Source organism: Macrotis lagotis, chromosome 5, assembly GCF_037893015.1.
Source record: "Macrotis lagotis isolate mMagLag1 chromosome 5, bilby.v1.9.chrom.fasta, whole genome shotgun sequence".
NCBI classification, from domain to species: Eukaryota; Metazoa; Chordata; class Mammalia; order Peramelemorphia; family Peramelidae; genus Macrotis; species Macrotis lagotis.
Window position 1 is genome coordinate 120,165,440 of NC_133662.1, and position 22,226 is coordinate 120,187,665.

The following is a 22,226-nucleotide window of genomic DNA, read 5'->3' on the forward strand; positions in this document are numbered from 1 at the left end:
GGGTCATCCATTACATCCTAGGCCATCTCCAGGAACCTTGACTTTTGTTATGCCACTGGATTTTCATGACTCTAGAAAAGAGTGAAGCTGACACTATGTAACTCTGCCTCACATGACTCTTAATTCACACACAAATCAAGACATGCCAGTGGTATCATTGGTCCTCTTTGAATTTGAAGGACAAAAAGCATCAATAGCTATGTGAGTTAAGAAAAGAGAATGGTAGAAATGTTGTATAAGTAAATGCAACAGAATTTGACAACAGATTGAATACAGGATGAGAGTAAGAAATCAAACACTGTACTCGTACTCAGGTTTCAAGCCTGAACGACCAGGAGAATTCCTCGTGTTAAGAACTTGAATTCTGTTTTGGGCATTTTGAATTTGGGAGGCCTAAGGAACATCTTGTTCTAGAAAACTAAAAGTTCGTGATACAAGATTAGAGCTCAGGAGAAGGGTTAGGATGGGATAAATAGCATAAGCATGATAATTAAAACCCATAAATTATTCACCCGTAGATGATGTTATCACAAAGTTAAATGGTGTGGAGGGAAACAAGAAGGTCCAAGACACACGCTTGGTGGGGGGGGACCTCCATAAAATAGTGGACATGGCCTGGATGAAGATGCAGGAAAGGAGACTGAGGAAGGAGAGAACATTTTAATGAAAACTTAGAGGTAAGAATATTTAGAAAGATCATAGAATCAAAACTGGAAGGACCCCTTTTTAAGTGATACTCTATGTGCCTCAAGAGATTGAACAGGAAGACCCGAGCAAGTCATGTAACCTCTGCCTTATTGCGAGGATCAAATAAAATAATATTTATAAAACAAATTGACAAAGTTCCTGGCATATATATAGTAGATGCTATTTACCTTTTTTCCCCATTAACTCCCCCCCCACACACATCACAAAGCCTTCTAAGTATATAGTAATCAGCAATGTCAAAGGCTTCACACAAGTCAACAAGGATTAGGATTGAGAAAAGTCCATTAGACATAGCAATTAAAGGATTGTTGGTAATATTGGAGAGGGAAGTATCTTTGAATGATGAGGTTGGAAACCATTCTAATAAGGACCCCTAAGCAAGCATAAGGAAAGTAGAAGTACCTAATTATAGGACTTATACATGGAGTTTAGCAGACAAGACTAGGAGACAGCAGCTGGCAGGAATGTGGGGTTTTTAAGGTTGAGTGAGACATGGATGTCTGTCATCAGGGAATGAGTCATTTGATAGGATAGAAGTGGAAATGATGGTAGGAGCTGTCTTCTATAGGTGATGGAAGGATATAGAATCAAGGGTTCATATAGGGAGATTTGCCTTAGTAAGGAGGATGCCTTCTTTGTCTGACAGGAGTGAAGGAAAAAATGTAAGGGAACATGTCTGAGTGATATGAGTATGGGTAGTAGAAAAGAAGCATCTCAGCAAATGGCCTCAGTTTTTCTTCAATTGAAAAGGAAGGTAGATTGAAGTGGGGAGGGAGTGGGGAAGGATTAGCATGTTTTTTGTACTCAACCCTCCAGAAAGCTAAAGATCAATTAAGTATCCAGGATAGTTCCAAATACTAAGAAGGACCAAACTTTGTCAACTGAGGCAATGCATTTGTACATACTGGATATAATAATGAAAACTGAAAAATGTTTATTTCAAAGTAAAATATTATCTGCTCAGTTTTAAAATTTAAAGTGCATTTGTACTGATAGGAGAAGCTATACTAAAATTATTTTTAAAAAATTATAATATTCTTGCATCAATCGATTCAGTAGCCACATCTGAACCTTCTAGTGTTAAGGAAAAACTGTCATGGCCTTGATGGAGTAAACCTTGGGAAAAATCTCCCAACTTGCATGTTGGGGTCATATAGAGATATCACAAGGAAGGAGTCCTTCATGATCCAGAGAGAGGCAAGGCCCCTGTATAAATGGGAGAGAATACTGAGCTATCATCACTATTCATCAGAGACTTGAGGAAACTGAAGAGAGAACCAAGTGTTTTCTAGAGAGGGTCATGATCAGATTGGGCAAGTCTAATTAGCTTCCTCACCTCTAGTGTCACAGGAAGAGAGGTATCAGTTAACTAAGATGCTGGAAGTTACTAGGAAGAAAGAATGAGATTAGGGCAGAGTTCGCCTTCAGAGAAAGACTGGGTCTAGCAACAACTTTGAAATTTTTCTAGACTGTTAATATTAGTGCAGCTAGGTGGTGTGATGGATAGAAGACTGGACTTAGAGTCAGGAAGACTTAGACTTTTTATCTGTGTGACCTATGAGCAAGTCTCTTTGTCTCAGTTTCCTTCTCTGTAAAATGGGAATAATAATAATACCTACCTCCCAGAATATTGTTGTGGTGATCAAATATTAGTACAGTGCCTGGGACATAGAAGCCACTTTATAAATGATTGCTCCCACCCTCCTCACTTATAAAATTTTACAGATTAAAAAAATGAAGTCATTGAAGTACCTTAGAGTTATGCAGCTAGGCTGGGACTAAGATTCATGTTTACTAATTGCCAGCATTTTTTCTTGATAAACATACTGTCCTCTGAAGTTTTACAGCTGTCTATATTAACTTGTCTCCTAGGATTGTAGCCATATTTTTGACAAGGTTTGTTCTGTGGATTAAATTCTGTTATATTGAACATACTCTTTTCCTGCCTATTCACTTTCATGAGAGCAGAGGAATGTAGTGATGATGCTGTCATGAGGGTAGGATGTGTTTACATTGTTGTATTCTGAAGCAAACCACACAACAGAGTACTGTTCTGGTTTAGTTTCAACGTGTTGTGATGGATTGCTATCTTCCTTTCCCTGCCTCCTTAACCCCCAGTAGCTTCCCATGCTTTATTAATTTCCTTTTTTTTTTTTAAATTAAAACTGGTCTAAGGTCATGGGAACAAGTTTAAAATTGGTCATATCATACCCACTTTTTTTTAGTTTTCACAATTATCTTGTAACTCAAACAAATGCTCATCATCATGATAAATACTTTAAAAGCACAGTTTGTAAATATCATAGAACTCTAACATAGAAAATTTTCCTAAGAATAAATAAGAGAAGACATTTCTTGGCAAAATGACTTTCCCCTGTCTTCCTTCTCCCAGCATCATTTTCTTTGGTTCTTTCAACTTCAGTCTTCAAATTAATGCCGTACTATGATTCAATAGGATGAGAATATTTAGATGCTATGGTTTCCCTGCTTCCTTCCCCACCTCCATATTTCATGCCATATCTTCAGAGGAATGTCAGTTTTTAGGTAATTTATTTTGCATTTTTTCCCCTTGAATTTAGTCCAGAGTGTATTTTAAAGCCCTTCTTTTCTGCTTTAGAATTTTTTTCTCTTCCATATCATACCTCCTTAAAAGTGAAGAACAAAATTAGTTTTTAAATTGGATTACTTTGTATACCTATCTATGTCACTACATAGGATATCAGTTGTAAGAGCCTTGGTTAAGTTTGCCATAAGAGGTATATAAAAAAAGTCTTTTATTCTTTTTTGAATTGTACCTTCCCCTACTCCTCCTCCTTCTCTTTATTCATCCTTGACGAGGATTCCAGCTGGATCTGTCTTTCTTACCATCTGTCTTTCATTCCCAATTTGAACTCCTTTAACAATTCAGAATCACCAGAGAATACATGCAGCAACTGGAAGAGGGCACTCTGTCCTCCTCATTTATTCCTTCATCTCCCTTTCCAAATTCTAATGGGGCCCAACCATCTAACCCAAAATTCTTATTTTTTGGAGGAGAAAACCAAGACCTGGAAAAATTGAGTGATTTATCTAGAAGTTATGTAAATAGCAAAAGAACCTGGATTCAAACCCTGGCTCCCTGACTCTGAATTCATGACAGGTGGCAATAAATGTCACAAGGCTTTGTATATCTCCACACACACATTACTATTTGACCTAACATATAAACCAGATTAGACTTTACCCAGAACCACAGTCACTCAAAAATACCTACAGATACATCTTCATGATACTCTTAAGCTCATCACCAGATGGTCACCAAGTGCTGATTTTTTTTTTGAGTTTGACTTTGCACACAAAACAGACAAAAAGACACAATGTCCCAGCATTTGGTGTATTCCCCATCCATTACTGTCTCTCCTTTTTTAATAGTACTGGCATGACAGAAGGAATGCAAGCGACAGTGACATCAGACTCAATTAGAAATGGATCCAATCTGATTACAGCAGTTTTGAAGGTTGCTTGTGGCTTATGTGTTGCAAGTGTGGCACCTCTGCTTTTGCATCATCTACAAATGTTATTTTAACTCATTATCCTTAATGTGCAATCTTTGACAAACCAGCTGACCTCTCAACAGAATTAAACCACATCCTTGTTTGTATTTACATTTTAAATAAAATCAGAACAGGTTGTAGATTGCTTGGAGTGATGATGAAAGGGATTGGTTTAAATTGGTTTTGTTTTCCTGTATGCTCAAATGCAACAGGCAAGGAAAATGTCATTTCATGACCTACTTGATATGAGAAGTAGATCATAAACTCCAAAGAGAATGGGACTGTTTTCCCATTTTAATAGATAGAATTTATATAGCACTTTAAGATTGGGAAAGCATTTTATAAATATTATTTTATTTTATTCTCACAACAACCCTGTGAGGTAGATGCTGTTATTCTCATATTTTACAAATGAAAAGAGGTTATATGACTTACCCAGGGTCACACAGTTAGTGAGCCTCTGAGATCACATTTGAACCCAGAACTTCTTAACTCCAAGTCTAGGTCACTAAGCCACTTAGCTGCATTATTTTCGTCTGTGTATCTTTAGTGCCCTCTTTTCATTGTTGCTCTATAATGGTGGTGAGAAATGTAATAGTATGACCTCCAAAGGACCAAAGATGAGTATCATCACACACAGAAGGCAATAAAGGGGTCATCAGGGATATGAGTAAGTAGCCACACATAATTAGTGAAGAACTCCAAAGGACAGAAGGAAAGGGTGTCATCAAGGGATTATATGACCAGAAGACATTTTGTACAGAGAGCGAAGAAAATGGATGATGGGTACATAGCCAGATGTCAGGAGAAAGAGTATTAGGCTGCTGGGATATTGGATGAACTCCAATTAGCAAACTTTGGGGAGAACATAGAGAAGAGACTGCCATCTACACACCTAATGAGAATGACTGAATTTATATGAGATCATGGGTAGGTTTGAGTATTGAATATCTCCAATATTCAGTATAGTAACCTATAAATCCTTATTGAATTTGATTAAAGAAATTGGTTATCCTTATAGCAGGCATTTTGAATCAGCAAAGTTAGCTCATCTGATAATAGCAAAGGTTAGAGTAAATATTAAATCAGAAGAAAGGCTAATAGTGAATAGATAATACTACACAGTTGACCCAATCTATTTGAACAAAACACATCTTTCCCATCCTGTAGTTTACTATGTTTTTAATCTGTTTTGATCCATTATACTATCATGCCGAGGCCTTTATGAATCTTTAGGTTGTCATTTGGAAGGTTAACTATCTCTTCTAGATTTGATCATCCACAAATTTGCTAAATATTTTTTGTGTCTTCACCCAGATCAGTGCTCTTTGATTGCAATTCAACTAAAGCTTAACCTTCCTAGCAATGCTATTTAGCCCATCTCTCATATATCAAAAGTAAGTCAGTACATTAAAAACTGCTATAAATTAAGGATAATTAGGACAGTTTTCATAACAGTTTTATTATAATTTCTTTTTTGCTTAATTAAATGATTACATATTTGATTAACATTCCTTTCAGAATCACTTATTGTCAGTAAATTGAAATAATTACTTCATAACTTGGAGCTGAATCACTTTCTTTTAGTGTATGTAAATATCAAATATATATATATATATATGACCTAGGCAGACTTTGCTGAATGAATAAAACATTCACTTGATTTTAAGTAATTTACTTTTGAAAGCATGTTAGCTCCTTTCAGTCCAAAAGATTACCATTTGCCCCACTAAAACCATCATAGGTGGACTCTAAAATGACCTAAAATGCTAAATTTATTGGAAATTGTGAATCCCAGTAAATCATACAATGTGGTGAATATAAATTAACTCTTTATGTTTAGATATCTGTTCCCTAACATCTCTTTTCTCAGGAACCACCATGTAACTTAAAAGAAAATGAAGACCATAAACTTAAGTTTAGCTTAGTTTTGTGACTTTGTTGAATTCTACAGCTAAGAAGATATGATTGAAAAATGAAAAAAAATTCAAGAACTGTATCAGGATGGTTTTAAGGCATTAGTATCATTTCTACATTGGTTACTTTGCACATTTTTAATGGAAATTAACAAGTTCAAAACACCATTATAGACATGTAAAAGCTTCTTTTTTTTTAACTATGAAGATGCATGGGGGTTATTTATGTGCCCTAGGTTTGAAGTGCCTCCCGGATTTAACATTCTAAGTTGTGTAAAGTTTCCACATTTGTTGTTCTTATTTCAGAGGTCTTCTTTACTTTCTTCCGGTTGAGGTAATAGTTATAACATTTCTGACCTCTGGGTGAACTCCCTGCTGTTAGTAGCAGATGATGGAAAGAAAGGAATAGCACTTTTTTTTACTTTGGGGAGAAGGTTTAGGTTACTTGGAAATTAGAAATGCTTAGGAAATATTTAACTGCCCCCCAAATCCATATATTTATCTTCATTTTGCAACCTTTAGGAGGCAACCATACCTCCCTATGTTGAAGATAAGTTGTGGCCACTATTTCTTTTTTTTTTAGGGTTTTTTTTTTTTTGCAAGGCAAAAGGGGGTTAAGTGGCTTGCCCAAGGCCACACAGTTAGGTAAATATTAAGTGTCTGAGAATGGATTTTAACCCAGGTACTCCTGACTCCAAGGCTGGTGCTTTATCCACTAGCCACCTAGCTGCCACTGTGGCCACTATTTCTGAAGCAGCTTCCCATAATATGTTATCTTAAGAAATCATTTCAACAATATGAGAACAAAACAAATTAAGGAAATTGACTAATATTTAGTACTACATTGAACTCTTTTTAAATTGATCAAAATAAACTATTACCAGTGGAAAAATAAAATAAAGGGTGTTCCCAAGACTGCTAAGAACAAAGAAGTAAGAATTAAGGAATGAGAAAAAGCAGAAAAAAAAATTTTGTATAAAAGTATAAATTGTATTGCCTGAGTGTGGGAATCTGTTTACTCAAATAGTAGAGTTCAAAAGCTATTATTTGCAAATACTCTACAAAAATGATTAACTTTCTCTGCCCCACCAGTAAAATTTGTTTGACCCATAATATTCATTATACTTCCTATTTCCTCATTCGCCCAACTGTTTTCACTTTGTCCCTCCAAAAATGGTAATCAAAGTTCTCCTTTATTCAGCAGAAAAGTTTCTCTGTAGATAAACAAAACAAAAAAAATTGAAAACAGAAAGAGAAAAATATTTATTCCTGGTTTCCATTAGCTCTGATGGATGAATGAATGAGTAAATGTTTATTTTTTAGGTGATTTATTTTATAGCAAATACTTATTTGCCTTTTTATGTTAATAAAGATTTTTTTAATTAGTAAATTCAATTCAAATCTCACCTTTCATAAAAGGCCTTTTTTCTTATCAACCCTTTCTTTTATATTTCTGGTTTGTTCGTTTTTTTTAACTCGAATTTTCAGTTAAATTTAAAGAAACTTTGAAGACTATAAGGAAGAAAAAAATAGTCCCTTCCCTCAAGCTTATGGGATGAGACACTGACATAAGTAGATATGAAGTAGAAAGTAGTAATGGCACAATTAATATCTATATGTTAATCAACTTTTTACTGAGCAGTCTCTAACTTGGCCTGATAGTACAGGCCAGAGATGGAGTATCAGTAACCAGAGAGTGGTTTATTAATTATTTTCTTCACAAGAAACCTATTTGCAAATCATAGAATTACTCTTTCCTTGGAGGTCCACCTTGCTCTTGTGGAGCCAGATATTATATACATAAAAGGAAGAGGGAATTAGAGCAATCATTTTGAGGACTTGAGTGATCTTTCTAGACATGCCCATCATGCAGGACAATGCAACAATTGCATCAGTTGTGACTATGCAATATCCAATATTCTTGAAGGCTGTAGGAAAGGCTAAGTTGATTGTTTCATTTTGAGGGTCCATTATTATTGTAGGTACAAGTTATATAATATACTTAACTTAGGCAAAAAGTATACAGGAATTGTCAGAATTAAAACAAATTATACTCTGGTTATTTTGTTTTCACTGTTTTATCAGCCCAGGGACTGCCTGTGCAAATTTTCTCTAGAAAGTAAATTATCATTATCATCATCATCATCATCATCATCATCATTATTGTTATTAAATTCATTACACATATTAATTAATATAAAATAATAACTTGTCATAAACAAAGTGCTATAAGAAAAATGCAGGGTAGGAAAGATCACTAAAGTGGTGAAGATAAGGAGAAGATAGATTGGATAGGGAAAATATAATTCTGAAAATATATATATATATTTTTTAAAGGTATGCCTTTTGGTTCATATCATATTTATTTTTTTCCCTGTCCTTTAACTTACATCTCAGTGAGAACTCCCTTATAACAAAAATTTAAGAAGAAAAAGAGGAAGAAAACCTAAACCTATAAACACAACATCTAGATTTGACTGTATAATCAATATTTCACACACATAATGCTCATGTCTTCATTGAAAAGATGGAGGTGCATTTTCTCAACTTCTTTCTTGGGTCAATTACATTGTTTCATTTATATTGATATAATCATTTGATTGATAGATACAGAGATACACACACACTATAGATAGATAGAGATACATATTTATTTTTCTGGTTATTTTTATTTTTCTCTGCATCATTTCATATTACCTTCCCATATTTCTCTGAATTCTTGTTATTTATCATTTCTTGTGACATCATATGCTATTATGGGTAGCTATTTGATCAAATGAATAAGAGCACTGGGCCTAGAGTAAAGAAGACTACTCTTCCTGAGTTCAAATCTAATCTCAGACACTTACTAACTGTGTGACCCTGGGCAAGTCATTCAACCCTCAGTGAGGTTAGAGCTAAAGAAGAAAATGACATATCAGTCCATTATCTTTGCCAAGAAAATCCTAAATAGGGTTATTAAAGGTGGACACAATTGAAAAAAAAATGAAACAGGAACAAAAACTTTGTTTCATTATATTAATGTACCAGTTTGTTTAGCCATTCTCCAATTAATGAGCGAGATGCTCTGTTTTCAAGATACTACCACAAAAAGTTACTGCAGTGAATATTGAATATTTGGGTGTTTATCCTGTACTCTCTTATTTAAACACTGCATTGAATTGAAGTCATTGCTCTTGTTTAAATTTTATTAAGTCTTCATCGTATAATAATCGGATCATCATGATCAGAAGTAACATTAGTCACTTGATTGTAAAGAGTGTCTGCTTGTTGTTGGTGACATATTTACCCTATTTAAACTTTCATAATTTCCTAATCTGTAATATTATTTTATGAGTTTCCTATAAATGAAGAGATATCAACTTCCTGACTTAAAGAAAAGAGTGAGTGCAGAGTGGATACAATTCCAATTCTATTATCTTTATTGGTTTACAGATAATCTAATGGTTCAATAATTAAAATGAAACTGCTGGGGCAGCTAGGTGGTGTAGTGGATAGAGCACTGACCTTGGAATCAGGAGGACCTGAGTTCAAATGCTGACTTGGATACTTAATAATTAACAAGCTGTGTGACCTTGGGCAAGTCACTTAATCCCATTGCCTAGCAAAACAAAACAAATCAAAAAATAAACTGCTAGCAGCAAAGGAACTATGTGGTCTAGATCTAGTTCCCTGGAAGATTCCAGACCAATCCAAGAAGATTTGGAAAGATAATTTAGTTGTTGAAGTCAATCTGATCTTTGTGATGGATGTCACTATGCTCTACCCCAAGTTCTTTCCTGATTAAATAAAGCCTTGGAATGGACACTGTCTGGCTTCCTATATCTGCAGCAGCTACCTGGAGATCATAGCACAGCATCATACAGTCTTCAAAGGGTGAATTTGCTTGGACAATCACCATGGGCCACAAAGTCTTCCTACTTTCACTGTTAGTTCACCATGGTAATCATTTGTCTTGGATTTTCAAATTAATACTATAAATTTATGATCCATCCTAAAGTTTAAATCAGAATTTTTTTTCTCCAATGAAGTATCTAGTAAGAAAAACAGTTGAAATCATCTTTCTTTGCTACTTTCCCATTGCTGTTATTGATGGTAGTGACAGTATATTCCAAAAGTAATCTCCCAGTAATAGCATAGTATAGTGACCTTAAGTAATTAAAATAATGAGTAAATATATTCTTGATTAATGTTATCAGTAGTAACCATGTAAAAAAATATCTACCTTCAAGTCATTGAATCTAATCAACTACTAAATGGCTATATCTCTATGGAGAAAGTCACTCAATCTTTATAGGTATCAGTTTTTCTTAACAGTGAAATGAAGGGGGTTGAATTAATTGGTTTCTGAGGTTCTATCCAACTCTGATCACTTAGTGATCAATTCTTCTTTGATACTTTGATAGGTGTGTGATCTCATTGTTGATGGGACTCTCTAGGGGCATAGAGCTAGGTGGTACAGTGAGTAGAATGCTGATCCTGAAGTCAGGAAGATCCATTATCAAATTCTGTTTCAGACACTTATTTAGCTGTCTTAATCTAGTTGCCTCAGTTTCCTTATCTGTGAAATGGAAATTATAATAATGATAGCATCGACTTTACAGAGGATGAAATGAGTTAATATTTGTAAAATGCTTAGGGCAGTGTCTGTCACATCATTGATGTCCTGAACGTGCTCCACACCCAGCCACCCAGTGACACTGGCCTCTTTGCTGTTCTTCTCAAACTCCCAGTGTTTTCTCTGGTTGTCTCCTATACCTGGAATTCTCCTCTGACATCCCCTTCACCTCCTCCTTCTGCCTTCACTGGCTTTCTGTACCAGTCTTCCTTAATCGTAGAGCCTTTTCTCAGCAACCACTTCTGATTTACACTATGTAGCTTATTTGCACAGATTTACTTGTTACATTTTCTCCTCCTTTAGTTTGTGGGGTCCTTGGGATCTGGGATTTTTTACCTTTCTTGTACCCTCCTGTGTTCCTGGCACAGGGAAGATGATTAATAAATATTTCTTGCCACCAAGATTAGAAATATCCTTCTCTGGATTGCCCACCTCTGCTTATAGAAGCAGTAAAGCCAGTGAATGGCTTCTCTAGGCCCATATATTTATTTGCTTTTTTTCAAACAATAATCACTCTTCTTCAGCCCAGTTTCCAACCTGTATTGCTAGACAGAATTTCTTCATCTGTGATTCTCTACAATAAAATCCCAAGTCTTAGTCCCTCTCCATTTCTCATATTCTTCATCAGTCTCTTATTTCAGTTGTCCAACCATCAGATCACAAGACACCTATTATGCTCTCTCCTGAAGCTGTTAAATGAGATAGTTTACCTTATGAGTGAGACTTATTGCTTCTAAGTAGAAGATTTTTCATTTTTCATTTGTCCTTTGTCATTTGTCATTTCAGAGAATGATGAGGAACTAGATACTCTGCCCTGTCTAGACAAGCCTGGCTGGTATTCTCAAGGGAATTCTGACCATCTGTATGAACTTTTTAAGAAGATGACTGACAAGGGACAGCCTAAGGTATCTTGTGATGGGATTTGAATCTCTGATAGCTAGTTGTAGGTGCTAAGAGATAAATACATATAAGCTGGGTCCATAATTCTTTAGTCAGTAACCTTTCACTAATGGGTCATCTCAAATCTCCTAAATATTTGTGGATCTGTTGTCCACATTGAAGGATCTGCAACAGCATGCTGAGCACCACTGCACCCCTTCACATCTTAGCAGATAATGTTTCTATGTTCCTATATCTAAAAATGTCATTTCTTAGTTGACTACTTTCTGAACTTCTCTGCCCTTAACTAGGCTGGTCCTCAGATAGCATGACCATGATCAGCAATTATTCAAGGAACATTAAATACCTATTCTGTGACACACTGTACTTGTCCTTGGAGATGTAAAGAAAAGAAATATTAAACTCCCTTCAGGCACTTAAATTGATGCCCCCCAGCTATTTCCTTGGCCTGTTCATGAAGCTTTTTCAAATTGGTTTGCCTACCAAAGCTTATTTGCCAACCTCAAAGAATCAATTAACTCCATGAAATCCTATGTCAGCAAGAGGATATAAGAAAATAACTTCATTGTTTTCTATCCTCTTTATGAATAGGATTTTTGATTACTGTACCTAGAAATAGGTTGGCAAAAAATTTTAAATCAAAACACTGGGTTCCTTAATTGATTCAGAAAGTGCTAAGCCTACCGCCATCTTTTCAGACTGAACCTCCACCATTTTTGTTGGGGTATTGTCTGAACTGTGGTAAGGAGCGATAGAATGTTCTAAGCAAGAAGGAGAAAGACAAGCCTAGTGGGGCATTGACTAGAAGGGACTTTAACAGTACAAGTCTGAGACAGCAATATGATGCTACGTCAAACAAAATTGGCATCTGAGTTTGTAAACTTGAACTTGCTAGTTAAAATTTGTATGACTGGTTAAATTAATTACATTTTTCTGGTCCTGAGTTTCTGGCAGAAACTAGGTATAGACCAATATCTTACATGGTTCTTGACCTTTGTTATCGAAGAAGCCCAAAACTATACCACTATAGTAGAGGCAAGTAACAGTGTGTTCAAGTGGGGCTAATCAGATCAGTATGAGCTCGGAATGCTCTACCACAGGTGAGGTGCAGATAGTCTATGTGAACACCTGGGGTGCAAACTCTAAATTTATGTATGTTATGTTTCTTTTGAGCTGCTTCCATTCTGCCTTGCTCATAGAGCTCCACACCCACTCTGATAAGGGCATGCCATGCTGGGCAGTCCTGTGCCAGTGTCTCCTAGGCTATACAATCAGTTCCAGAGTTCATAAGAGGGACCTTTGAATGTCCCAGTATCATTTTGTCTGATCACATCTATGAACTCTTGTCCATAAAATAGTCTTCTTGGCAAGCATACCCCTGGCACTTGAACAAATCCAAAGTTGGTTTTTTTTTTGGTGTTTTATTTTTAGGTTTCTCAAGGCAATGGGGTTAAGTGGCTTGCCCAAAGCCACAACGGCTAGGTAATTATTAAGTGTCTGAGGTCGGATTTGAACCCAGGTACTCCTGACTCCAAGGCTGTTGCTCTATTCACTGCGCCACCTAGCCGCCCTGAACAAATCCAGATTTCACTCTCTGTAGTAAGATCTGAATGCTAGGCAGTTTAATTGAGAAGGACCTCAGTATCTAGTATCTTCTCCTACCAGGTGATTTTCAGAATCTTCCTAAGACAAATTAAATAGAGATGATTTAGTTTCCTGGCATGAGGTTAGCAGACTGACCAGGTTTCATAAGCATATGGCAATGAGGTTAGCACAACAGCTCTGTAGATCTTCAGTCTGTTAATCAGTCTAACACCTCTTCTCTCCCACACTTTTTTTTGAGCCTCTCAAACACAGAGCTGGCTTTGACAATGAGTGTATTGACCTCATTATCAATTAATAATGATCAAAGGATATGAACAAGCAGTTTGGGGAGCAAAAAATCAAAGCTGTATTTTAGACACATAAAAATGCTCAGAATTATTTATTTATTCATTTATTTATTTATCAAACAACTTTGAGGCACCATCTCACACCTCTCAGATTGACTAAAATAATGAAAAAAGGAAAATGACACATGTTGGAGGGCATGTGGAAAAATTGGGACACTAATACTGTTAGTGCAACTGTGAACTGACCCAACCATTTTGGAAAACAATCTGGAATTATGTCCAAGGTATTGTAAAACTGTGTATACCCATTAACCCGAAGGACCACTATTAGGCCTCTTTTCCAAGGGGATCAGGGAAAAAGGAAAAGAAACTATGTGTTCTAAAAGTATATAGAAAAAAAGATAGGGGTGGCTAGGTTGCACAGTGGATAGAGTACCGGCCCTGGACTCAGGAGTACCTGAGTTCAAATCCGGCCTCAGACACTTAATAATTACCTAGCCGGTGTGGCCTTGGGCAAGCCACTTAATCCCATTGCCTTGCAAAAAAAAAAACCCTAAAAAAAAAATAATGATCAGGGAGCAGTTTTCCTGATCACAATGAAAGCATGTAGAGGCTTCCTATTAGAGTAAAAGAGAAGAGATAATGATTTCCTTTCTAAGTATATCATCCAAGTCAAAGAAAATGTCCTTAAACATGTAGGAAACTTCTCCCAGTGTTTGAAAGAGACAATGGTTTTGACAAGATTTCTTTAGCAAGTTCTTTAGCTTATCTCTCATTTGATAAGCATGAAATTTTTAAACTTGCTTGGCTCTGTGAAATTTTAAAGGGGATTTTTCCCCCCAAGTCTGGGTCAATGTACCATACAGTTTAATTTTTCTTTTTTTTAAATGACTTCTTTAAGATTGCAAAATTGGTATTTCTCAGTGAAGGAGTTTTTATTACCCTTTCCTCTTCCATCTCAGAGTTCCATGGTACCTATATGACCTTCCAATTAGTAAGTACCCAGGAAACATCTATTGATTTGATAATGGCTACTCCTATCCCAGAGTGGAATATGTTGCTTCAGGAGGTACTGAGTTTTCCTTTCCTGAATTTCTCAAGTAGTGGTTGATCACTTATTCAGGATGTTATATAGGGAATTCCTTTTTTTTTTTTTTTAGGAATCCGAGTTGAACTCAATAGCCTCAGAAGTCCCTTAGGTCTCTGAGATTCTGTAATTTAAATCACATACAGATGGTATACTGTTTATACTCCCTTTAATATTGCAATTCTGTTTGAAAGGCAAGGCAACAAAAGCACCCAGGACCACAGAAGTGGGAGGGTTGGTGGATAAGCTGCCAAGTCAAAATATTTGTAGAATTTCTACATATTAATTTTCATGGCATTTTTGGAGGAATTGTCTTATGGAAGCATTCTCTCTCTCTCTCTCTCTCTCTCTCTCTCTCTCCCTCCCTCCCTCCCTCCTTCCTTCCTCCCCCCCCTTTCCTCTCCCTTCTCCCTCTCCCTCCCTCCTTCCAGGGGGAGGGTTATGGGAGTATGGAGAGAAGAGCTTGGCTTTCTCAATATATATAGCCCAATTTTAATTTTCTGTCTGATCCACAGGTTGTTTATTTTGGTGACAGTATGCATTCAGATATTTTCCCAGCCTGTCACTATAGTAACTGGGAGACGGTCTTCATCCTAGAAGAGCTCAGAGAGGAAGAAGCAATGGCGCCTGAAAGGAAGGAATCTGAACCTTTGGAGAAAAAAGGAAAGTATGAGGTAAGGGTTCCCTACAGCTAACTCCATGAAAGAAAAACCATTATGTTTGAAATATCTCAGAAACCACTTGTGCTAAGATTGAAAAAACCTCTTGGCAAGTGATCTCCATGCTAGATTGGTTCTCGGGAGCATAGCTTACTGATAATTTCAAAATGATGCAGGCATGACATAGTCCTGATTCTTTTTTCTGAATGTCATTTTCTAGTCTGTTCTAAGACACCACATGAGGGATACCAGCAAAAGCCAAATCCTGAATCATTAGACTTGTACTTTAGGTTTTCTTTGCTTCACCAAGAAAGCAGTTCATTGCCTATTTCTTCATTTGTCAAATTGAACTGAGTTGTATGCCTCATTAAACTTACTAATCAGTCAAGAAACCTGTCCTGGCATAAAGAGCTATTAGATGGTAAATTGTATCTTACATAAGTGGGAGAATTATGTCTGAAAAAAAAGAGAAAAAAATTCAAAAGTAGATTTAGAAATTAAAGTAAACATATCATAAGTTGTGACAATAATTTATATAGGGAGAAAATCCCAGCTAAAAGTGAGCCTCATCCAATTTAAGAACTAGCACAGGGAAGCATTTAAAGATGCTTAACATTCCTTGAGTTCCTAATATAAAGTAGAGATTTGTGTGTTTAGGGTAAAGAGGGATTCAAAGTGTCTTTCTTGCTTTAGTGAGTTTACAGATGGATTTTTGCTAAAAGTAACAAGTCATGGAACCATAGATTTAGAGCTTGAAGAAACCTTGGGGATCAAGGGGTCCAGCTTCCTCTTTTTTTACAGATGAGGAAACTGAGGCACAGGGAGATTAAAGGACTTGCCCAACCTTCCTGATTAATTTCTTTTTTTTTATTTTTTTCCTGATTAATTTCTGATGCCCTATCCATTATTACACAACTGATGGGAAAAGTTCTTTGAAGTATAAGTATAGTGCAAGATAAAGTAAGACAAAGGGGAAAAGGAGCATCAGAAAAAAATCCCACTAGTATTTAGACTGTATCTCTCCTTCATTGACTCATTTTCTAATTAGTGAAATTGGTTCATAGTTGTTTGCAAAACTCATGATGTGAGGGGTGGCTAGGTGGCATAGTGGATAGAGAACCGTCCCTGGAGTCAGGAGTACCTGAGTTCAAATCCGGCCTCAGACACTTAACAAATTACCTAGCTGTGTGGCCTTGGGCAAGCCACTTAGCCCCATTTGCCTCGCAAAAACCTAAAAAAAAAAAAACATGATGTGAAATGCTAAAGTGGGCAATAAATCATTTTCTATCAAATAAGTTATTTGCATAAGGGGTCTAACCACTTGACTATGACCTGGAATGGAAGGCAACTTTTCTGCACTGAACATCTCTCCTGATGTTTTAATAGCTTAGAAGAAAATGAAAAAAATAGAGGAGAAGGAATGGATTCCCTCAAACAGCCCTTCTCTGATCCCTGCTTCCAGCTGAACCCTTGAAAAAAAATGTGTGATTGATGGTAGGGCTGCCCTTGGAGTTGCAAAATATGGAGCCAGAAGACCATAGAGACTGGAGGAGCCAGTGGCATCAGAGAGACAGGGAGGTGCTTGGGTTTAGGCTCAGACTTCAATGCACAATGATGATCTGTATCCTTGGCATGGGGAGAAAAAAGATGTTTTCTTCAAAGACCTCCAACACCAGAGTATTCTTACAGGCTCTGCTCCAAAGCAACCCTGGCAGGATTGAATGCTTACTTGTTTTATTTGTGTTTGTTTGTGATTGAGGTACTGTTTATTATTGGTGGGCCCATTGTTTGTTGGCAAGAGTTTATGCCAGTTTGGATATGTATTTGCTTCTGTGGTCTGATTTCTTAACCTTTTGGGAAATCCCTTGTCACATAAGTCAAAATTGAACAGTGGCCTTGAAATTCAGGGTGACTGAAGTAACTGTCTTGTTTATTGCTGTTGTAGTTGCGTTTTTACAAAGAGAAATTTAGAATCACAGCCCAGAAAAATCAGATTCTACTATGGTATTTTTCCCGCTTTTAATCTCAGGATCAGTCTATTGTTCTGTACAGCGTGCTTCACACACCATGGCCAGTAGAAAAACATCAAAGCCAGGAAATAAATAAAGCAAGTCATTAAAGTTCATAATCTTTCCTATACCATGGCAGGAGTGGGGTGGGAATGAGTTGGGGAAGGAGATAGAGAGAAACATACCTAACTACGTTGATAGGAGCAAAATACTGAAGCATTTTTCTGATTAAAAAAAAAAAGCATTGTGTCAATGTGTGAAGCACTGTCCAGAATAATAGACTGATCCTGAGATTCAAAGCGGGAAAAATACCATAGTAGAATCTGATTTTTCAGGGCTGTGATTCTAAATTTCTCTTTGTAAAAACTCAACTACAACAGCAATAAACAAGACAGTTACTTCAGTCACCCTGAATTTCAAGGTCACTTGCAGGGAGGCAGAGTAGAGTGAATTGTTTTTGCTTATTGCTTAAAAAAATATAGATTCTTTCTTTCCAACCAAATATGTCAGTCAGCAGACCATGCAGGGTAAATGCAAACTGTTTTGTGAGTGGAAAGTGTGTGATCATACAAGTATTTCATCTCGTATTTCCAGTTATTTTACTCACCACAAGAAAAGTAATAACTTCTTAGTAAGTGGAATTAAAAAAAGTTAACCAAACCTTCTCAAGTTATCATTATAGACAGTGAGTTAAGGAAAATCAGAATTTTTACATTTCTGTATTGGCAGGCGGTATTTGTAGTTTCTTTATTAGACTATAGAAATACAGTTATGACTTGCTTAGACTTGAATTGGAATTCAGAAAAATTGACAGGAATTTCCTTTCTGGAGAAACTCATGGGTGGGCACAAATTCAGCAAAGAATTTCCACATCACTTTCTTATGCAGTGGTTTGAATGGAGCTAAGAATCTGGGGTAAGAGCAGGGAATGTTTTGAATAGAGCTTAATGGATTCTGTTGCTGTTGTTGTTCAGCTATTTTTTTACTCTTTGTGACTACATTTGGGGTTTTCTTGGCAAAGATACTGCCCTTTCTTGCCATTTCTTTCTCCAACTCCTTTTAACAGATGAGGAAACCGAGGCAACTGAGGTTAAGTGACTTGCCCAGGATTACACAGTTAGTATCTGAGGCTCAGTTTGGAAGATGAGACTTCCAGAATCTAGGTCCAACGTTCTATCTTTTGCCCCTCCAGTTACAGGGTTCTTGAATTAGAAAAGGACCCATTTAGTAGATGAGGAAACTGAGACTCAAACATTAAATGTATTTTCAACAATCATGAAGATAGTAAATAACTGAGCTGGGATATGAACCCTGGTCCTCTTACTCTGTAGCCAACTTCCCATGGGGTCGTGTCAAGTAATTAGCCACTCTGCTGCACAGGCAAAGAGAGGAGGAATGTTCACAGTTAAATTACTGTGTTCCTTTTGCATATGAGCAAAAAATAAAAATCTGAAAGAGCAAGATTCAAAAAAATAGAAATAATAATGATAACTTTAATTTATGTAACACTTTGTTTTATATATAAAACACATTCCTAACAGCAACCCTGGGAGGAAAAGTAGTGAAAGTATTCCTACCATTTTACAGCTACAGATACTGAGGTTGAGACTGACTCATGGTCTCGCACTACTAATAAATGTTGGAACCAGGATTATAATACAAGTCTCCTGTTACCCATCTCAGCACTCTTGTACAAATATTTCTAAAAATAAAGTAATAGGTCACTTTGTCATTCTAAATTATGTAGCCAAACAGCCCCAGAATGTTCTGCCTGGAACTATCAAACACATTCTTAGCATGATTAAGTAGAATATTAGATAGTCATGTCAGATCTGCGCAAATTGCTTCACCTTATTTACCTTGTATTCGTTACCTGTAAAATGAGCTGGAGCAGGAAATGACAAATCACTCCAGTACCTTTATCAAGAAACCCATAAAGGATCCTGAAGTCAGACATGACTGAAATGACTGAACAACAACCAATATCAGATTATAATTTGATTAGTGTTTTTGTAGGACTCCTAAGGTACTGAGTCTCTGGGACAAGAGACACAAAGATAAAATGCAATCTTTACACTAAAGGATGCATCCTATTAGGGAAATATACCAAACTATCTCTGTGATAGTAAGAGTCTGAAACCAGTGTTGAACTCAGCTGCCTGGTCAAAGTGGCATACAGAGTAAATAAAAGGTGTGGTGGAAAGGCCCAACTCAGGCCAGTAAGCCATTAGTTTATGGGTTATTGGAACAAAATGACTCAGAAGTCTATTAACTCAGAAGTTAACAAAAGGAGGCCAACCATAGCAAAGAAAGGATGTACAACAAGGATATTGCAACATTTAGCTTGGATAGACTTCCTCCTCTACTCCATGGAAATGTATGTGATCATCAGGGCAGGGTGCAGTGATTCATGTAGTCTTGGGACATCATCAGCAAAATATGAAGGTCCCTAACTAGGAAGCCACGTCAATAAGAGGCTGCCCAAAAAACTGGATCAAGAGAGGTCTCATTTGAACCTAAGTCTTCTGAGATGTTCATTTCCCTGGGACAGTTTATCATTTTTAAAAGAAAAACTAACCTAACCTATATGGTCAGAGGAGAGGAAACTTTGGTTTGTAATGGATCTGTGACAGAAGGCAATCTTAGAAGAAAAGTAAATATAATCAATGGTAGCTAAATGGGTACAGTGGCTAGAGCACTGTCAAGAGGACTTGAATTTAAATTCCATCTCATATACTTGACTCTTACTAGCTATGTGACCTTGACCTTGACTGACTCACACCCAGGGCCATCTCCAGTCATTCTGATTTATATCTGGCCCCTGGACCCAGAGAAGAGAAAGTGAGCCTAGTTTCTTAGCACAGTACCCTCGATATCATGGTCTTCTTCAAGAATAAAAGACAAATATCATCATCAAATCTGGTCAAATCAAGGGAAAGAACAGTTGAATTTTTCTATTAGATGTAAATCAATCAATTGGATAATGAGAATAAATTATAAGAAACTATGAAAGTAATTACTATACTGTGTAGCCATAGTTGGGAAAAGGAGAAGCAAAAAAGGTCAGAATGAATCAAAAAGGGGGGATGGAGACAATTCTATTGTTTTATATACAGAATTTGTGAGCATAGGCCTATTTGGGGACAACAGTACATTTCAGTAATTAGATTGATTATGTAGTTGACACTTGAAAATTAAGGAGGGGGTGGCTAGGTGGCGCAGTGGATAAAGCACCCGCCCTGGAGTCAGGAGTACCTGAGTTCAAATCTAGTCTCAGACACTTAATAAATTACCTAGCTGTGTGGCCTTGGGCAAGCCACTTAACCCCATTTGCCTTACAAAAAAACCGAAAAAAAAAATCAAGGAGAAGAATTTCATTACACCTTTTTTAAAGCAAATTTAAGTAATTCATTTTAGGTGATTCCAAAATGTCATAGGAAGAAATTAGTATAATCCACTGCTAATTGTATCCTCAGTGCCATATGGATAATCTTTGCCTAACTATTCTAGCACATTTGAGTAATTTTTGAATTGTTTGATTACATATTTGTCATATCTTCCTTATGAGATTATAGGTTTACTAAAAGAGATTCCCTGCCTTTTCTTTGAGATGTATGCCTACGTATTGCAGTGTACCTCCAGGTAGTACTGTTAAATCTTACTGGCTGACTTGCAACAGGGTTTAACCTATTCTTTGTCAAAATTAATGCAATATCCAAAATGAAAATAAAAGCAAAATTATGCTGAAAAACCCTCCATTTTTACATAGGTAAAGAAGAAAAAGATTTACATTGAGGTTCATCTATCTTCAAAAATTGCCATCTTCCCATATATACAAATTCTCAGGTAATTTTAGAACAAGCCAAATAATAGTAAAGACCTGGGCAGCAAAGTAGTTGATAGTTTTACTTATATCCTCAGTGCCAAATGGGTAAAGAGCTGACTCAGGAGCAAGGAGGACATTTACTAACTGTGGTACCCCAGGCAAGTCACTTACCCCATTTGCCTCAGTTTACCCATCTGCAAAATGAGCTAGAGAAGAAAATGGCAAGCTACTCCAGGATCTTTGCCTAGAAAACTCTAAATGGGGTTCAAGAAGAGTCAGGAACAAGTAAGGGAATCAGCAACAATGTACGCAGATAACAAAGTTGCCCAGAGGTCAATCCACAAAGTACTTATTAAAGGCATCCTATGTTCTGGACACTTTGTTAGGCAACAGGGATACAAAGACCAAAAGGAAACAATTCTTGCCCTCAAGAAGCTAGCATTTTATCATGAGAGACAATACGTACATGTAAATTTATATTTGTTGTTGTTTAGCCAGTTAGTCTTGTCTGACTCCTTGTCTCCCCCACTTGGGGTTTTTTTGGCAAAGATATTGGAGTGGTTTGCCATTTCCTTTTCAAATCTTTTTACAGAAGGAAAAATAGGGTTAAGTGACTTTACCAGGGTCATACAACTAGTAAGTGTCTGAGGTCACGTTTGAACTCAGGTCCTCCTGACTCCAGGGTTGGTGTTATAAGCTGCCTATAAATGTAAATACAAAAACAGATATATGATAATGGAAGGCAGGACTTGAGCATTAGCCTTAGTAGAAAGGCCTCACGTAGAAGGTGTTTGCTTTAATGTGCTTTGAAGGATGCTAAAGATTCTAAATGGCAGAAGTAAGAAAGGAGTGTATTCCAGGCATGGGGGACACATCCTGAGCAAAAGGCATAAAAATGTGAGAAAAAGCAGGAAAGCTAATTCACCCAAGCCATAATATGTACAAAAGAAAAAATACTTTACTATCATCCTGGGAAGGTACATTAGAGCCAGGTTTTAAAGATGTTTCCTTTAAATTTCATCGTTTTGTAGCTGTCAGATTTCATACTGAAATGTCTCTAGTGACATTAAGCCATTTC

The 22,226-nt window shown here is 36.6% G+C and overlaps 1 protein-coding gene across 2 annotated transcripts in view; it reads left to right on the plus strand.

Moving 5' to 3' along the window:
* NT5DC1 (5'-nucleotidase domain containing 1) overlaps positions 1-22,226 on the plus strand; it is a 236,821-nt gene that overhangs the window by 181,990 nt on the left and 32,605 nt on the right. For both annotated transcript variants that reach the window (XM_074187406.1, XM_074187407.1), the window contains 2 exons: positions 11,562-11,680; positions 15,170-15,328. In XM_074187406.1, the coding sequence (XP_074043507.1) occupies positions 11,562-11,680; positions 15,170-15,328 (278 nt within the window). The remainder of the gene's footprint in view (positions 1-11,561; positions 11,681-15,169; positions 15,329-22,226) is intronic.